At 36.0% G+C, this 15,542-nt stretch overlaps 1 protein-coding gene across 1 annotated transcript; it reads left to right on the forward strand.

The window, feature by feature from the left end:
- Nucleotides 1-4,918: 4,918 nt before the first annotated feature.
- On the forward strand, nucleotides 4,919-14,570 carry LOC111189642 (chemerin-like receptor 1). The gene is made up of 2 exons (XM_022663305.2): nucleotides 4,919-5,019; nucleotides 12,157-14,570. The coding sequence occupies exon 2, from the start codon at nucleotides 12,188-12,190 to the stop codon at nucleotides 13,229-13,231; it is 1,044 nt and encodes a 347-aa protein (XP_022519026.2). The 5' UTR covers nucleotides 4,919-5,019; nucleotides 12,157-12,187; the 3' UTR covers nucleotides 13,232-14,570.
- The last annotated feature ends 972 nt before the right edge of the window (nucleotides 14,571-15,542 follow it).

Genomic DNA, 15,542 nt, shown 5'->3' on the forward strand with positions numbered 1-15,542 from the left:
AGCCTCCACTACCAGACTCTGCAACAGCTTCTTCCACCAGGCAGTCAGACTCCTCAACACACAAACCTTCACTACCAGACTCTGCAACAGCTTCATCCACCAGGCAGTCAGACTCCTCAACACACAAACCTTCACTACCAGACTCTGCAACAGCTTCTTCCATCAGGCAGTCAGACTCCTCAACACACAGAGCCTCCACTACCAGACTCTACAACAGCTTCTTCCATCAGGCAGTCAGACTCCTCAACACACAGAGCCTCCACTACCAGACTCTGCAACAGCTTCTTCCATCAGGCAGTCAGACTCCTCAACACACAGAGCCTCCACTACCAGACTCTGCAACAGCTTCATCCACCAGGCAGTCAGACTCCCCAACACACAGAGACAGAGCTGATCCCCTCCCACCATCACCACACACCCAACACACTCACACTGAACTGAAATGAACACCCTCCCCACCACCACTTTTCACACACACACAAAGACTGTACTACACTATACTATACTTACTTACTATACTTAACGTAATTTCGTTAAACTTTGTACCTGTACTCAGATGTAATGACAATAAAAGCTTCTTGACTTGACTTGATCTGCCTCCTTTTCTGAAGACATACAATAAAGCCCTAGAGTTATGTAGTTAATCAGCAGCACTGAACTTTAGCGCTCCTGATGACGTATCAGGTGCATGAAGGGTTTCCCAATTCTGAGAGGGAGGATTTTACCACTTCCCCTTCTAACTCTGTTCCAAGGGGAAGGCTTACACTCAAAAACAAGGGGTAGGGGAAAATGGTAGGGCCAAGGGGTGAAATGGGATTGGTCCTTAGTCTAGATTTTAGTATAGTTTAGATGATGGCACTTGGCTAGGTATAGGGGTCATCTATATTGTTTTCGGCATTTGTTTAAACAGCTAAACAAGTGCTAAATATTAATTTCTTTAAATACTGCAGGCATCCTGTTTACTGCACACACAGTTCAGCCCATTAGCAGAACTGTTTAGCTTCCCCAAACAGAACTGCAGTATTAACTGAGACACCAGCTAAAGCTGTGCCCTTCAGTACAAAAAGAGTCTTCTGTAGAAAATAGCATTCAGTGGTTTGAACACTTAAACCCTGCAGAGCCGCAGTCTGTGTTATACAACAACTAATATCAGCTCTTCCATTTATTTTTGTGATAATCTTCAGCACTGGCGGTTCTAGGTAAGTGTCTGTCGGATAAAAATCTGAATCTTAGTATGTTTAACCAAAGGTGGAGAAACAGAAAAAATATATACTTAATTTTACTTAAAACAAATTGAGAAATGTCTAAGAACGCTGTAAATATACATACAGATTTAGGTACTTACCTAAAATATATTAAAAGTACATTAATATTACGCTTTCATTAAATGTTTGAAAGTAAACTTTGATCATACTTTTTTACAATACGGTGTATTTTAAATAAATAGTACAGTTTTAGTTAGATGTAATTCAGTATACTTCTAAAATACTTCCAAATATACTTTTGTATATTTTTAGCAAAGTGTGTTAAAAACAGCTGTTACAGTAGTTCACTTAAAGTACAATGTATCATGTAACTTTTTAGAAAGTACATAAATACAGTGTAAAATAACACATTTAAATGTTAAATAAAAAATATTAAGTAAATTTGTAACACTATAAACATTGTAGTACAGTATGATAAAACATTTGTATGCCCAATGAACTACACTACAAGTGTGCTACTTACAAAAGCGTATTTGTACTCTAAACAGTGATACAGTTTTAATACTCATTAAATGTATCATACTTTCACTCTAAGTATATTTAAAATATGGGGTTACATACTGTACATTAAGTAATATGTTTAAATGTGACTTAAGTATGTTGAAAATAGTTCCATTTTAGTACAGTTGAGTAAACTTAGCACAATTTAAGTAAGACTTTTGTACTATTCTTTTATACAATTAAAGTTTAATAAATACAAAAAAGCACTCTTTAAATATACTGATTAATAATGAGGCTACAATATTATTTAGTGCACTATTGCATAATAATAATGCTTATTATTCTTTAATCTGCTTTTTTTTAAGCTAGAGATGTCAGTTCTGTTGTATACTTACATTTTCTTCAATCTACAAAAAAAATAAATAAATAAAACTCAACAGCATTGGACCAGGTGTTTCCACTTCCTGTCTATTTATATCTGTGGCGTGCAGTTAATATAGTGGGTACCCGTTCTGCAACAACCCCCGCCGACCTACACACAGATTTATATTAGAACTACAAATGACGACATCAATGCTAAATTTTCCTACAAGGACAGCCGGCAAACTAATATCACTCATTTGTGTGCCTACAAGATGCCAGGTCAGCCAAAACATTAAGTACACACAAAAAGTCACCAGTCAGACGGTCTTTTATTGTGAATTAGTTTCACATTAAAGGACAGCCTTTAAAAAGGCTTTTTAATATGATGTGACACAAAATCTGTCTGAATTACAGTCGCAATTCTATTATAGTTAGCTAACTATTGAACTAATCCAGCATGCGCCCCATTTTACACTAAGCAATGTATAGCCCCTTCGGGACAGACAGTCAACCACCTATTTTTTGATGCCCCAACACACCAGGAGGGTGAGGAGTAGCACATGCCTCCTCCTCTGACACATGTGAAGTCAGACTCCGCCTCTTTTTGAGCTGCTGCTGATGCAGCATTGCTGAGTAGCATCACAGCACTAACGCTTGGAGAAAAGCACAGCGACTCAGTTCTGATACATTAGCTCACAGACGCAGCCTTGTGCTGGGGACAGTAATGTGGGGAGAGAGCGCCATCTACTGTACCCTCCCAGAGAATGCAAGGCCAACTGTGCTCTCTCAGGGCTCTAGTAGCCAATGACGAACTACATGAACAGGATTCGAACCGGTGATCTCCTGATCATAGTGGCAGCGCTTAGCCCGCTGGACCATTTGTAGCCTTTTTTTTGCTTCTATATGTTTATAACCTGCAATTTTGATTGCAGATTTTATATTTTTGTATAAAACTTTTGGCACAAAATTAACTCATACATCCTAATTTTACATGTATATTTACTCTACCTTGATAAAAAAAAAGTCTTAAACACACAGCATGTGAGGGAATTCAGCATTTCATTCTTTTTTTTTTTTTTTACAAATTTACAAATATGGTCAGTATAAAACATCTCATACACAAGCTTTAATCATGCAGGACAGTCCTGTTCTCATTAGTGTTTGGGCTTAGACAGATGATTGACAGGACATTGGTACTTCAAGGGGCCAATCAGATTTCAGCTGGGGCCAATGCCCCTTTGACGCAGCCACTAGAACTGCCAGTAACCTCCAGTAGTATTATATTAAAGTGGCAGTCTGTAAGATTATTTTTAGCTTATTTTGAAAGCAGTAGTATTCATGATTTGGGAAGAAGATGAAATATGTTAATTAATAGTATCAGTGTCCTGGCATAAACATCCCTGCAGCATTTAATATATTCATATAGGTAGGTTTATATGCTTGTATGTAATTGCTCTGCCTTTTTTAAATGTTTAATAAATTACAAAAATAAACAAAACAATAAACTCAAAAACACAGAATTTCACACAGCATTTTATTTACATAAACCTATATTTAAAGTATCTTTCCACATGCTTGGTGCAATGACACATTCTCACCAGAGAGGTCTCTAAATCCCCAAGTCCCCCAAATTTACAGATTGTTATTTTAATTGGACATTAACAACATTGGGTAACACTAGATAATAATAAGCGTACACTAATGAGCAATACTTACTGCAGAATAGCTCAGCATGCCTAATTATAAATTGTGTTTTCACATAGTCAAGACATTTTTAATCATTTTAAAATGTTTAACTAATGTATAAATTCATTATAACATTTGTAACAACATTCTTAAGCATTTAAATTTAGTAATATTTAATTGTTATGGACAGGACTCAGACATACGCAGATGAAAATGAATGCGTTTATTAAATAAAGCTACAGCACAAGGGGTGGTCAAAACGAGCAAGGTCAATACTGGCAAACAGCAGAACAGCCAGATAGAATAAACTTACCAACACGATTAACAGTCCAGGGATCGTACGAGGAGTCGAGGGAAATCAAAAATAAGGTTGTAACAGGTAGGCAAACATGGACAATAGAATAACGCTGTGTAAATAGCACTGTGAACAGGTAGTTTGATGTAAAACTTTTGACCAGTAGTGTAGTTCAGAATTTTATTGTACAGGATATAGTACTGAATACTATTACTATTATTTACATTTCATTAATTTCTGATGTGGATGCAGGGACTAGCAGGGTTTATTTGATTACTTGAAATAAATTCATACAGGCTACAGAAAATCAGATATTAGACATTTTGTCAGAATATGTTAATTTAGTATTTTTTTCCCAGTTTTTTACTTGTGTTAATGAATTTCTTTCTGGTAAAATGATCATTCCATCTAATGTGTTTTTTACTGAAACACAACTGATACATTTCCACGCTTCCACTTCTGATTTTTATATATTTCTATAGAATCCATTTATAAAAAAAGAGACAAAAATTAAACTTCATGTTTTATTACCACAACATTAGCATTAAAATAGTATCAGAATATTCCACCCTATGTATAAAAATTGTAATTACCAGCCGAGCATTGTTGAGGCAAACAGACTGTGGGAAACACTAGCTTAGATGAATGAACGTCATCTGCATACACACTTTCTTATGAATCGAGCATATAAGGCCTTAGAAAGGCCCTTCTTCAGTATTGCAACACTGCTGTGTTATTACCACAATCAGGAAAAGAGAAGTGAAACTGCGGGGATGTTTTTGACAAAGAAAACAACTTAAAGAAATACAGTGGAAGCGTTTTTTGAGGGCGTCAGAGGTTCTGTGGTCAAATAAACCATCTGTCATCACACCAAAAGGGGCGTCTGACTCAGTTATAAATGCTTTAGACAGAACAGCTGTTAAAGGCCTCTGTGTACAAGCATGCCACAGGCTCTAGTTTCTGTTTAAGGTAAGTCATTGCTGTGTTTTTTTTCTTCTTTCTTTTATATCGATTTATATTTTTTAACTATTTTTTTTAACAAAATTCCTCACAGTTTTGCTTAGATTTATTTTAAACTTTTAGCTTAGTAAGTTTAGGTTTCCAATTTTTGGTTCAGTCTTCAAATAGTATGAGTTAAAAATGCTGGTAACATTTTATAACAGGGGTAGATTATTTAACAGTCCAAATGACAGAATATCTCACATAATTATTAATTGACACTAATTAAGACTAATTATCAATCATCACACATGCAATGTCTCAATGCCTAGTGCCAATTAATAATTGAGATTTATTACTTAACCATTTAATAATGTTTATTACTATTACTGTCACAAGTACTGTTATTTGTATAGTGTTACCAAAATGCCAATGTCTGTTGAAAGAAAGACGAGCATATACGCTCCCAGTCAAAAGTTTTAGAACACCCCTACAGTTTAGATGTACTACAGGACCCAGACAAGCTCCTTTTTAATACATTTTCTCATCTTATCAATAATTGTATTACTGCTTTTCACTTTACTTGTCAGATGCTGAAACTGAGACTTAGTCCAATTATGCTAATCTGAGCTAAAGTCTAAAGCTGTTGCCATGTGGGTCAGCCAGACGTGACTCTTCCTGTAGAGGTTTTAATAGTTACAGAGTTATTTGTTTTTCTGGGTTTCTTTTTCTAGTTATTATGATGATGAAAGTGTGAATGTGCTTTAAGTGTGTAAATGCTGCTGCAGTAGAGAGTAACAGCAGTAACCCAATCTGTTCCAGCGCTGATTTACTACAGATAAAGATTTGGAAGGATTTGGAAATTGACTTTTTTTTTTTTTTTGCATCCATTTCCAAAGCTCAGTTTATTTTCATTGCTACAGACCAGCTGGGGGTGTTGTAAAACTTTTGTCCAGTATTGTAGTTCAGAACTGTATTGTACAGGATATAGTACTGAATACTATTACTATTACTGACATTTCATTCATTTCTGATGTGGATACAGGGGCTGGCAGTGTTTATTTGATTTTTATATAACACATTATGACTAGACAGCAGCTCAATATATTCTACTGCTAGGTGGCAGTACACTACAAAGTTATTAATCATTCATGGTACCAAAGCACTCAAAATTTTAATGAATTTCTTTCTGGTAAAAATATTATTTCATTAACAGATGCTTTTACTGAAACACAACTGACAGATTTCCATTCTTTTAAACTTTTTACAATTTTTAAACATTTCTATACAATCCATTTAGAAACAAATAAACAAAAAAATGACACTTTTTTTTGGAGGGGTCCATATTCAATTAAATACATTTTCAGACTTTCAGTGACATATGTAGCAGCAGCTAAATATTCATTAGATTATCAATAGGCTTTTACTGAATAACTAAACTGAATTTAGCTGTGCTTAACTTTATTTGAAGTGTCCAAAATCATATCTGTAGATAATAACATGAGAAATTGTTACTACTGATACTACTCTGTAACTGGAGCGGGCTAGGTTACAATTAGATTTGGAACTAGTGCCGCAGAGGCAGAAAATACCACAATAAAAGCTTTTTTAAACGTTAGGAAATATATATTATATTATATATTTATATATTATATACAATTGTAAGCAGGACAGGTATGTTTCATTACTTCAAAGAAACACATTTAAGCTATAAATTGGGTTTAGTGGCTCTTTATTAAGGTTAATTTTAGGACTAGAGTCAGGATGATGGTAAGAATTAGATTTGGCATTAAGATTAAGTTTAGGGTTAGGGCTAGGATGATTAGGATTAGGTACTGTATTAAGATCAAGTTTAGGATTAGGCCCAGGATGATGGATAGAATTTGGGTTTGTATTTAGATTAACTTTAGGACTAGAGCCAGTATGATGCTTAGAATTAGGTTTGTATTAAGATAAAGTTTAGGACTAGAGTTAGGATGATTCGAATAAGGTTTCTATTAATATTAAGTTTCGGACTAGGGCCAGGATAATGATTAGGATTCTATTAAAATTAAGTTTCGGGAGTGCCGAGTGGTCCAGCGGTCTAAATCGCTGCCACTATGAGCGGGAGGTCGCAGGTTCAAACCCCCGCTCATGCAGCTTTACCATCAAGCTGCCGGCGCTCAGAGGGAGCACAATTGGCCTTGCTCCCTCTGGGTGGGTAGATGGCGCTCTCTCTCCCCACATCACTCCTAGGGTGATGTCTGCAGCACAGGGCATCTGTGAGCTGATGTACCGGAAACAAGACGCTGCGCTTTCCGAGTGTGCTGTGATGATACTAAGCAATACTGCATCAGCAGCAGCTCGAAAAGAAGCGGTGGCTGGCTTCACATGTATCAGAGGAGGCATATGTTAGTCTTCACCCTCCTGGTGTGTTGGGGCATCACTAGTGATAGGGGGAGTCCTAATGAATGGGTTGGGTAATTGGCTGTGTACATTGGGGAGAAAATGGGAAAAATTAGAAATAAAATTATATAATTTTTTTTTTTATTAAGTTTCGGACTAGGGTTAAGATTAGGGTTAGGATTAGGGTTGGGATTGAGATTAATTTTAGGACTAGAGTTATATTGACAGTAAGGATTAGATTAGGGGTAAACACACATCTGCCTTATTTGAATAGTGTGTTTTTTTGTCTTTCCCATGTCGAAAAATTGGACAGAAGAAATAGGCCTCTGTGTAACATCATATTTACAGTACCAATCAAAAGTTTGGACACAACTTCTTATTCACTGTTTTTTTTTTTATTGTTTTTCCCACATTGTAGGACTATGAAGGAACAGATAAGGGATCATGTAGCAACAGTTAAACAAACCAAAATACTCTGTAAAGAAGCATTTAGGTGCTCTTATCTGGGGAGCTGTTAACTTACAATTTCTGAGGCTGGTAACTTTAATGAACCTATCCTGTACAATAGAGGAAACTCTTGCTCTTCCCTTCCTAGGGATATCCTGATGAGAGCCAGTTTCATCATTATAATGTTTTTGATGGTCTTTGCGGTGACAGCACTTGAGGATAATTTCAAAGTTCTTGAAATGTTTCGGATGGACTGACCTAATTTTTATAAAGTATTTTTTTCTTTACTTAGTTGAGTAGTTGTTGCTTCTCATAATCTGGATTAGAATACTCAAATAGAGCTATTATTCACTGTATACCTGTAACTCTACCTTTTTACTACTTTACAACTGATGCTCTCAAACACTTTATTAAGAGACAAGAAATTCAAGTAATTAACTCTTGATGAGTTCAGCACAGCTGTTAACTGAAAGCTGAATTCCAGGTGACTCTACCTCATAAAGCTGACTGAGAAAATCCAGCCAAGATGTTCAACGCTGTCATCTAAGCAAGAGGTGCTACTTTGAAGAATGTAAAATATAAAACATATTCTGGTTTGTTTAACACTTTTTTGTTCACTAAATAATTCCATAGTTTTTTTCTTCATAGTTTGGATGACTTTAGTATTAATCTACAATGTAAACTTTTTTTTTTTATATAAAAACACTTAATATGTGTCCAAACTTGTGACAGGTACTGTATACTCCACAGAAACAGGAAGTGATGAATTACATACTTCATGGTTACTAGAAACTAATTTCTACAGAAGAAATGACAGAAAGGCTATTATTACATTTATTTTCTAGGAATCCTTAGGGTTCCTCACTGAGGAACAGGTGATTCTATGAATTTTTATTTTTTTATTTATTTTTTTAATTGACTTGAGTTTAAAGTTGCATTTTACCACAATGTTCAGTATAATATTATGCATATGCAGTAAAAATCTAATTTATTTTAAGGCTTTTTACACATTTTACCCAGGGCTGCCAAGAATTGTGCAGGGCACTGGATGTACCTCAAAGTATTCAGATGCTTCACTGCTGCTTGCTGCATTAATGATATGTTGTTAATGAGTTACAGACACTTAGTTAAGGGTTTATTAAACATTTACAAAGGTCCACACAAAAAATAAAGTGTTCATAAAATCATTCAAGCTAATCAAATTAGATGAAATTGCTAATATTTGTTGCCATATTTAAAAGCATTGTAAAAACTCAAGATTAACGTCATCATTTTTACTTGTGTTAAAAAATAAATATAGAGAATGTGCCTTTTTTAAATGGCAGCTCATTAAATAAGGTATCAAAATAATATAGCACCTTTACTTTAGTATAAGGATATAAAAAACTAAAGTTTTTTTTCTTTAGACTGAATTTAACATGACTGCACTTGCCTGTACATAATGTTTTGCATTGTACTCAACATGATTGGTTGGAACATTTTACTGTTATGTTGAATTTCTTGTTCATTGTTTACTTAAACTGAATGGCAGTTCAGGAACCTCAATCAGGAATTGACACTGAAAGTATGAAGTGTGTTGGATGGTACCTGTGGTGACAAAAAATCCCGGTCTATTGCAGGAAAGCTTAGTTAGATCTACTAAGGCCAGGAGTAAACAGGGGGACTGATTTCCCTGATTTAAACCAAACCTGGAAGGGGATTCAGGTCTGCTTGAGCAGGAAAAGCAAAAGAATTGGTAACACTTTACATTAAGTGTTGACTAACTAACATGAATTAATGCATTAGTTACCATGAATAAGAAATGAGGTAATATAATAACAATGCTTAGGTAATGTTAATTAAACACGGAAAAACAGCATTAATTAATGTTACTTTCACATTACAAGTGAATCATTTGTTAAGATGAACAATAAATCCTATACTTTATTATCATATACTTATACTAATGTTAGATAAACAAGTAAAAACTGTGTTAGTTAATTTTCTTGTCATATGTGTACTTGTGTACTGCAGTTATGCATACAGTAATCTTTAAATATTTATATTTAAGTAAATATTCGTGTGGATGGTGCTTATGCTTCATTTCATCATATATATATATATATGTGTGTGTGTGTGTGTGTGTGGGGGGGGGGGGGTGCTTGTTGTAATTCAACTTACATGTAGAAATTGTAAATATAAAGCAGAAATATTAACATCTGTTAAACATTACTAAGCACTTATTTAGCTCTGTTCAGTAAAATAAATATACCTGATATAAAGTGAAATTGAAATAATTCTAATCCATGTAGAGATGTACTTCCAGTTGCAGTAAAAATGTAAAATATATTATATTATATTAGTTAACTCATATCAGTAAATAAAACAAGTAACTGGCTACCACTGCATAAGTGTTATCACAGCCATAACTAATATTTAATTAATAAATATTTACCAATGACTGCAGCATATAATCTGCTGCAGCATATAATCAAATCACAAGAAGAGCAGTTGTTACTTGTTTAATAAACATTAGTTATTAACATTATTAATGAAGTGTATGATTTATTTATTGTTCATCTTAACAAATGCTTCACTTCTAATGTTAGTTAATGTGAAAGTAACATTAATTAATGCTGTAGTTCCGTGTTTAATTAACATTACCTAAGCATTGTTAATGTATAAGCTCATGTTTTATTCAGGTGAACTAATGCACTAATGCATGTTAGTTAGTCAACACCTAAATATTTTACACACATTTGGCCTTCTGGGTCTGAAATTGCCCAACCCTGACATATCCTGTGTTCACACAGAAAGGCAACAGAGCGACAAACCACCAGTGATTTCTTAAGAGAGAATGAGTATAGAATTTGGCATAATTTGGCAATAAGCAGCTGACATCACAAGAACATAGCAACAAGTCACAGATTGAGTTAAGATTTCACCAGATTTATGCAAATAAATTATGATACAGTGATACAAAAGTCTAAACGATTGGATACACACATTCTTTAGACCAATCTTAGACATATGTGAGGCTTACAGCTTCAACTGTCTGAAACTTCGGTTTCTACGAAATTTCATTTTGTACTTTTTCGCATTGTGGTTCTGAACAAGGAAGTTAGGTGTATTAGTGTTGTTTCATTTTCTCCTGTTTTATAGATGCGTCTATAGATGCACATACTACCAAAATACACCAGTCAACAGTTTGCAGACACTTTAAATTCAGTGGCTTCATTATTTTTAAAATGTTCTTTATTTTAGATTAATACTAAAGTCATACAAACTATGAAGAAAAACATACGGAATTAAACAAATGAAAAAGTGTTAAACAAACCAGAATATGCTTTACGTTTTATATTCTTCAAAGCAGCACCTCTTGGCAGGATTTTCTCTGTCAGCTTTACACAGTAGAGTCACCTGGAGTTCAGGCTTTCAGTTAACAGCTGTGCTGAACTCATCAAGAGTTAATGACTTGAATTTCTTGTCTCTTAATTTAAGTGTTTGAGAGCATCAGTTGTAAAGTAGTGAAGAGGTAGAGTTGGTATACAGTGAATAGCTCTACTTGAGTAATGATCTGGAATTTCCCCTCGGGGATCTATCTATCTATCTATCTATCTATCTATCTATCTATCTATCTATCTATCTATCTATCTATCTATCTATCTATCTATCTATCTATCTATCTATCTATCTATCTATCTATCTATCTATCTATCTATCTATCTATCTATGATCTAATCCAAGAACTACTCAACTAAGTAAAGACAAAATACTTTGAGAAATGAAGGTCTGTTAATCTGAAACATTTCAAGAAATTTGAAAGTATCCTTAAGTGCAGTCACCGCGAAAAACATTAGAAATATAATAATGAAATTGGCACTCATCAGGAATGTCGCAGGAATGGAAGAACAAGCGTTTCCTCAGAAACCACAAGTTAACAGCTCCCCAGATAAGAGCACCTAAATGCTTAGTAATGCAGAGTAGTTTGGTTTGTTTACCTGGTTTAAGTTACTACATGATTCCTTATGTGTTCATTTATGGTCTTCATTTATACTCGTTATTTACAGTGTAGAGAAAAGGAACAAAATTGAATGAAAAAAAGTTGTTCTAGATGGCTTCATAGGTACCTTGCTAAATTAGCCAGCATGCTAACTGGCCAGACCAATATACACAACTCAAACACAACTACAAGAGACAAACATTGGGCGACACAAAGGACTTGCCATTCTGAAAGCAGAGTCAGGCAATAGTTTATACCAGTTTAAACCAGTTTATACCATGTAGGATTGATACATTTTTCTCTACATATGTTTAACCTGACCATAAAAATAACAAGAATTCTTGTCTTCACAGGGATCACAGATCACAGTTTGGACGTTTCACAATGGATTCTGATTTCAATTTCGATTACTCTGGTGTGGACTACAGCAATTACATAGCAGAAAATGCAACATCCGAGGAGGTACACCTCTACAGAGTGCGCCCTATCTGTTCTGGAGAAGTGATGTGTATGCTTCTGCTGGCTGTTAACGCGTTCATCTGCGTGCTGGGCATTGTGGGAAATGGCGTGGTGATCTGGATCGCTGGGTTCAAGATGAAGAAGTCAGTCAACACCACCTGGTACCTGAGCCTGGCCATGTCAGATTTCATCTTCTGCGCCAGTTTGCCGGTCAACACCATCTACATGGCCACCGCCGACTGGATTTTCGGACACTTCATGTGCAAGTTCTCGTCCTTCGTCATGTTCCTCAACATGTTCAGCAGCATCTTCCTCCTCGTCGTCATCAGCATGGACCGCTGTGTGTCGGTCATGTTTCCTGTGTGGGCGCAGAACCAGCGCACCATAAGCAAGGCGTGGGTGATGGTCATCCTTGCGTGGGTTCTCGCAACAGCCTTGAACGCTCCTTCAGTCATTTACCGTGAAGTCCAGGAGCACCTTGGTGTGCGCCGGTGCCTCAACAACTACACCACGAGCGAGTACAGCCACGGAACTGTAGCCACAACTCGATTTGTTCTCGGCTTCATCGTTCCATTCCTGATCATCATCTTCTGCTACTCCATCATCATCTTCAAGCTGAAAAGCAACCAGATGGCCAAATCCACCAAGCCTTTCAAGGTCATGACGGCACTCATCATCACCTTCTTCCTCTGCTGGTTGCCGTACCACACGTTTGTTCTCGTCGAGCTGAACCGAAGCCTTCCCAATGATGTCATGGAACTCGGACTTAAAATCGGCACCGTGACCGCCTCGGTCAACAGCTTCCTCAACCCCATTCTCTACGTCTTCATGGGCAACGATTTCAGGCGGAAGTTCAAGAGCTCCATTCTGTCAAAGGTGGAGAACGCGATGGGAGAGGAAGGCCGAACGCTGAGCCGATATCTGTCCCGCTCCAGCTCCATGGACGCCAGAGCTTCCACTCATATCTAACACTTCAGCTTGGTAATATCAGGTGACAGAACTACATTTGCTTCGGACATGGAGAACCACAACCGTGACTTTATACAGCTACCAGCTAACTCAAGATTGGCTGGTGAAGATGTGAAGGTAGTGAAATATATATTCATGGTTGAAATGTTAACCCTATGGAGAAGGAAAACCTAACCAAAGCAGAGGAGAATGTAAAAAAAAGCCTGGTAGTCTCCAAGTTGTATTCTCAATTGTATTTTTATGTACATATATATCACTGATCAGCAACAATTTTGTGCAATTTCTGGACTGATACTATATATGTGACATGAAATCATACCTTGACAAACTTGTAAATATCAGATTTTAAAAAGATATTCCAGAAAAAAAAGACTAAAACCACAAATGATTGTATATTTGATATTGCATTTCGCTAGAAGTTAGGAACGTTCTTCAGATATGGACTTAAGTTGAGTTGGTTCTAAGGATTGTGTCCAGCCTAGACTGAACTTGGCAAATTTAGGCCAATTAAGATCAAAGTTTGTGTCCAGAAATTATGCTTCTTCTTTTTCTTGCACATTGAAAAGCACTTTTGTGTGATACTACTGTGAATGGGTGTATTGTGGATCCTTGTAAATGTCTTTTTAAAGCCAGTCAATGTTTGAAATAAACCGTTAACTGTAGAGAAATCTATGCCTGTTTAGAAATAAATGCAATTACAGTGCAGTAAACACAACAACACTAGGGGGCAGTGCAGCACTTATCCGCATCAACATGATGAAACATTTTAAAGAACGGCAACTTGCTTCTGTGTGATAAGGTATCCTTACCGCTGTAGCAAGTGGAGGCCCCTAGTGGAAGCCTCCAGGATCACGTATAGCATGTAGGCAAGTATATGGATAGTTATGATTAAGGCCAACTTATGCTTCTGCGTACCGTACTGTTTACTGCTGCATAATCTATGATATATATAAATGTGCCCTACAGCGTATGGCACTCACACAGGCCAAAGCTTAGCAGTTAGCATTTAGCATCAAGAAAAAAGTATATTTTTTCCTATCTATGATTAATTTAAATTTTATTGTCTTTAAGAGAAGAGTATACATTATTTGTGATATTATAGTATTATCACTAAGTCAGTTGCAATTAAATGCTCTTAAAAAGATAATAATATCGTTTATCGCTATAATTTCAGGGCAATATATCGAAATTGTAATCGTGACAGGCCTACCACGCAATGGTGTGTGTTTGACATAAAAAAAATTTACTTTTCTTGACTAAGTCTCTTAGTCTCAATGAGAGTGCACCACTAATATAATGACATTGAAAATTTCTGTGATTTAAAAAATATCAGAATAAATATCTCAGAACAAAATATCGCAATGTATTAGTTTTTTTTCCAATATCGTGCAGCCCTTGTTCATGACGCAGCCGGTTGTTGGTGCAAGAGCAAAGCCAAACAAGCCGGGAAAGTATAGGCTATCTCTCACCACAGGGGTTGTGATGTCTACACAACCAGAAATATAGCCACTTTACTGGATGCATAACGAGTCAACATCATTTACCATAACTTTGCATTTTTTCAACAGGGTGACACATCATTTTTAAATGGCTTGAAAAAGTATTCATACACCTTGAACTTTTAACATTTTGTCACCTTACTACCACAGATCTAAATGTATTTTATTAAGATTCTAAGTGATAGGCAAACAGAAAGAAGCGCATATTTGTGAAGGTGAATGAAAATGATACATGGTTATCAAAATTTTTATCAAATAAAAAGTGTGACGTGCAAAAGTATTCAGCCCCCATATATCAATACTTAGTAGAGCCACCAAGTCTTCCTGGGTATGTCTGTTTGTGGATTTCTGCAGCTCCTCCAGAGTGACCAAGGGCCTTTTAGCTGCTTTCTGAGCAGTGCTCTTCTTGCTTGATCTGTTAGTTTGGGTGCACCATGGCCATGTCCTGGTAGGATTGTTGTGACAGTTGTAAAATACTTTTTTTTTTCAGTTTTGGATGATGGATTGTGGAACAGTACTCCTTGTGATGTTTAAGCTTTGGATATGTTTTTATACCCTAACCCTGCTTTAAAATTCTTCTCCACAACTTTATCTCTGAGCTGTCTGGTGAGTTCCTTAGTCTTCATGATGCTGTTTGTTCACTAGTGTTCACTAACAAACCAGGTGATGTCTTCACAGAACAGCTGTATTTATACTGAGACTAAATTACACACAGCTGCAGGACTGTATTTACTAAACAAGTGATTGCACTGGATTTCATTTAGTGGTTTTGGTTAGTAAAGGGGGGATGAATTTTGATTTGATTAACAATT

This window comes from Astyanax mexicanus, chromosome 22 (assembly GCF_023375975.1).
Source record: "Astyanax mexicanus isolate ESR-SI-001 chromosome 22, AstMex3_surface, whole genome shotgun sequence".
Taxonomy (NCBI): Eukaryota; Metazoa; Chordata; class Actinopteri; order Characiformes; family Acestrorhamphidae; genus Astyanax; species Astyanax mexicanus.

Bases quoted from the DNA above. Each gene is read 5' to 3' on its own strand.
- LOC111189642 (XM_022663305.2), top strand. From the start codon at position 12,188: ATGGATTCTGATTTCAATTTCGATTACTCTGGTGTGGACTACAGCAAT.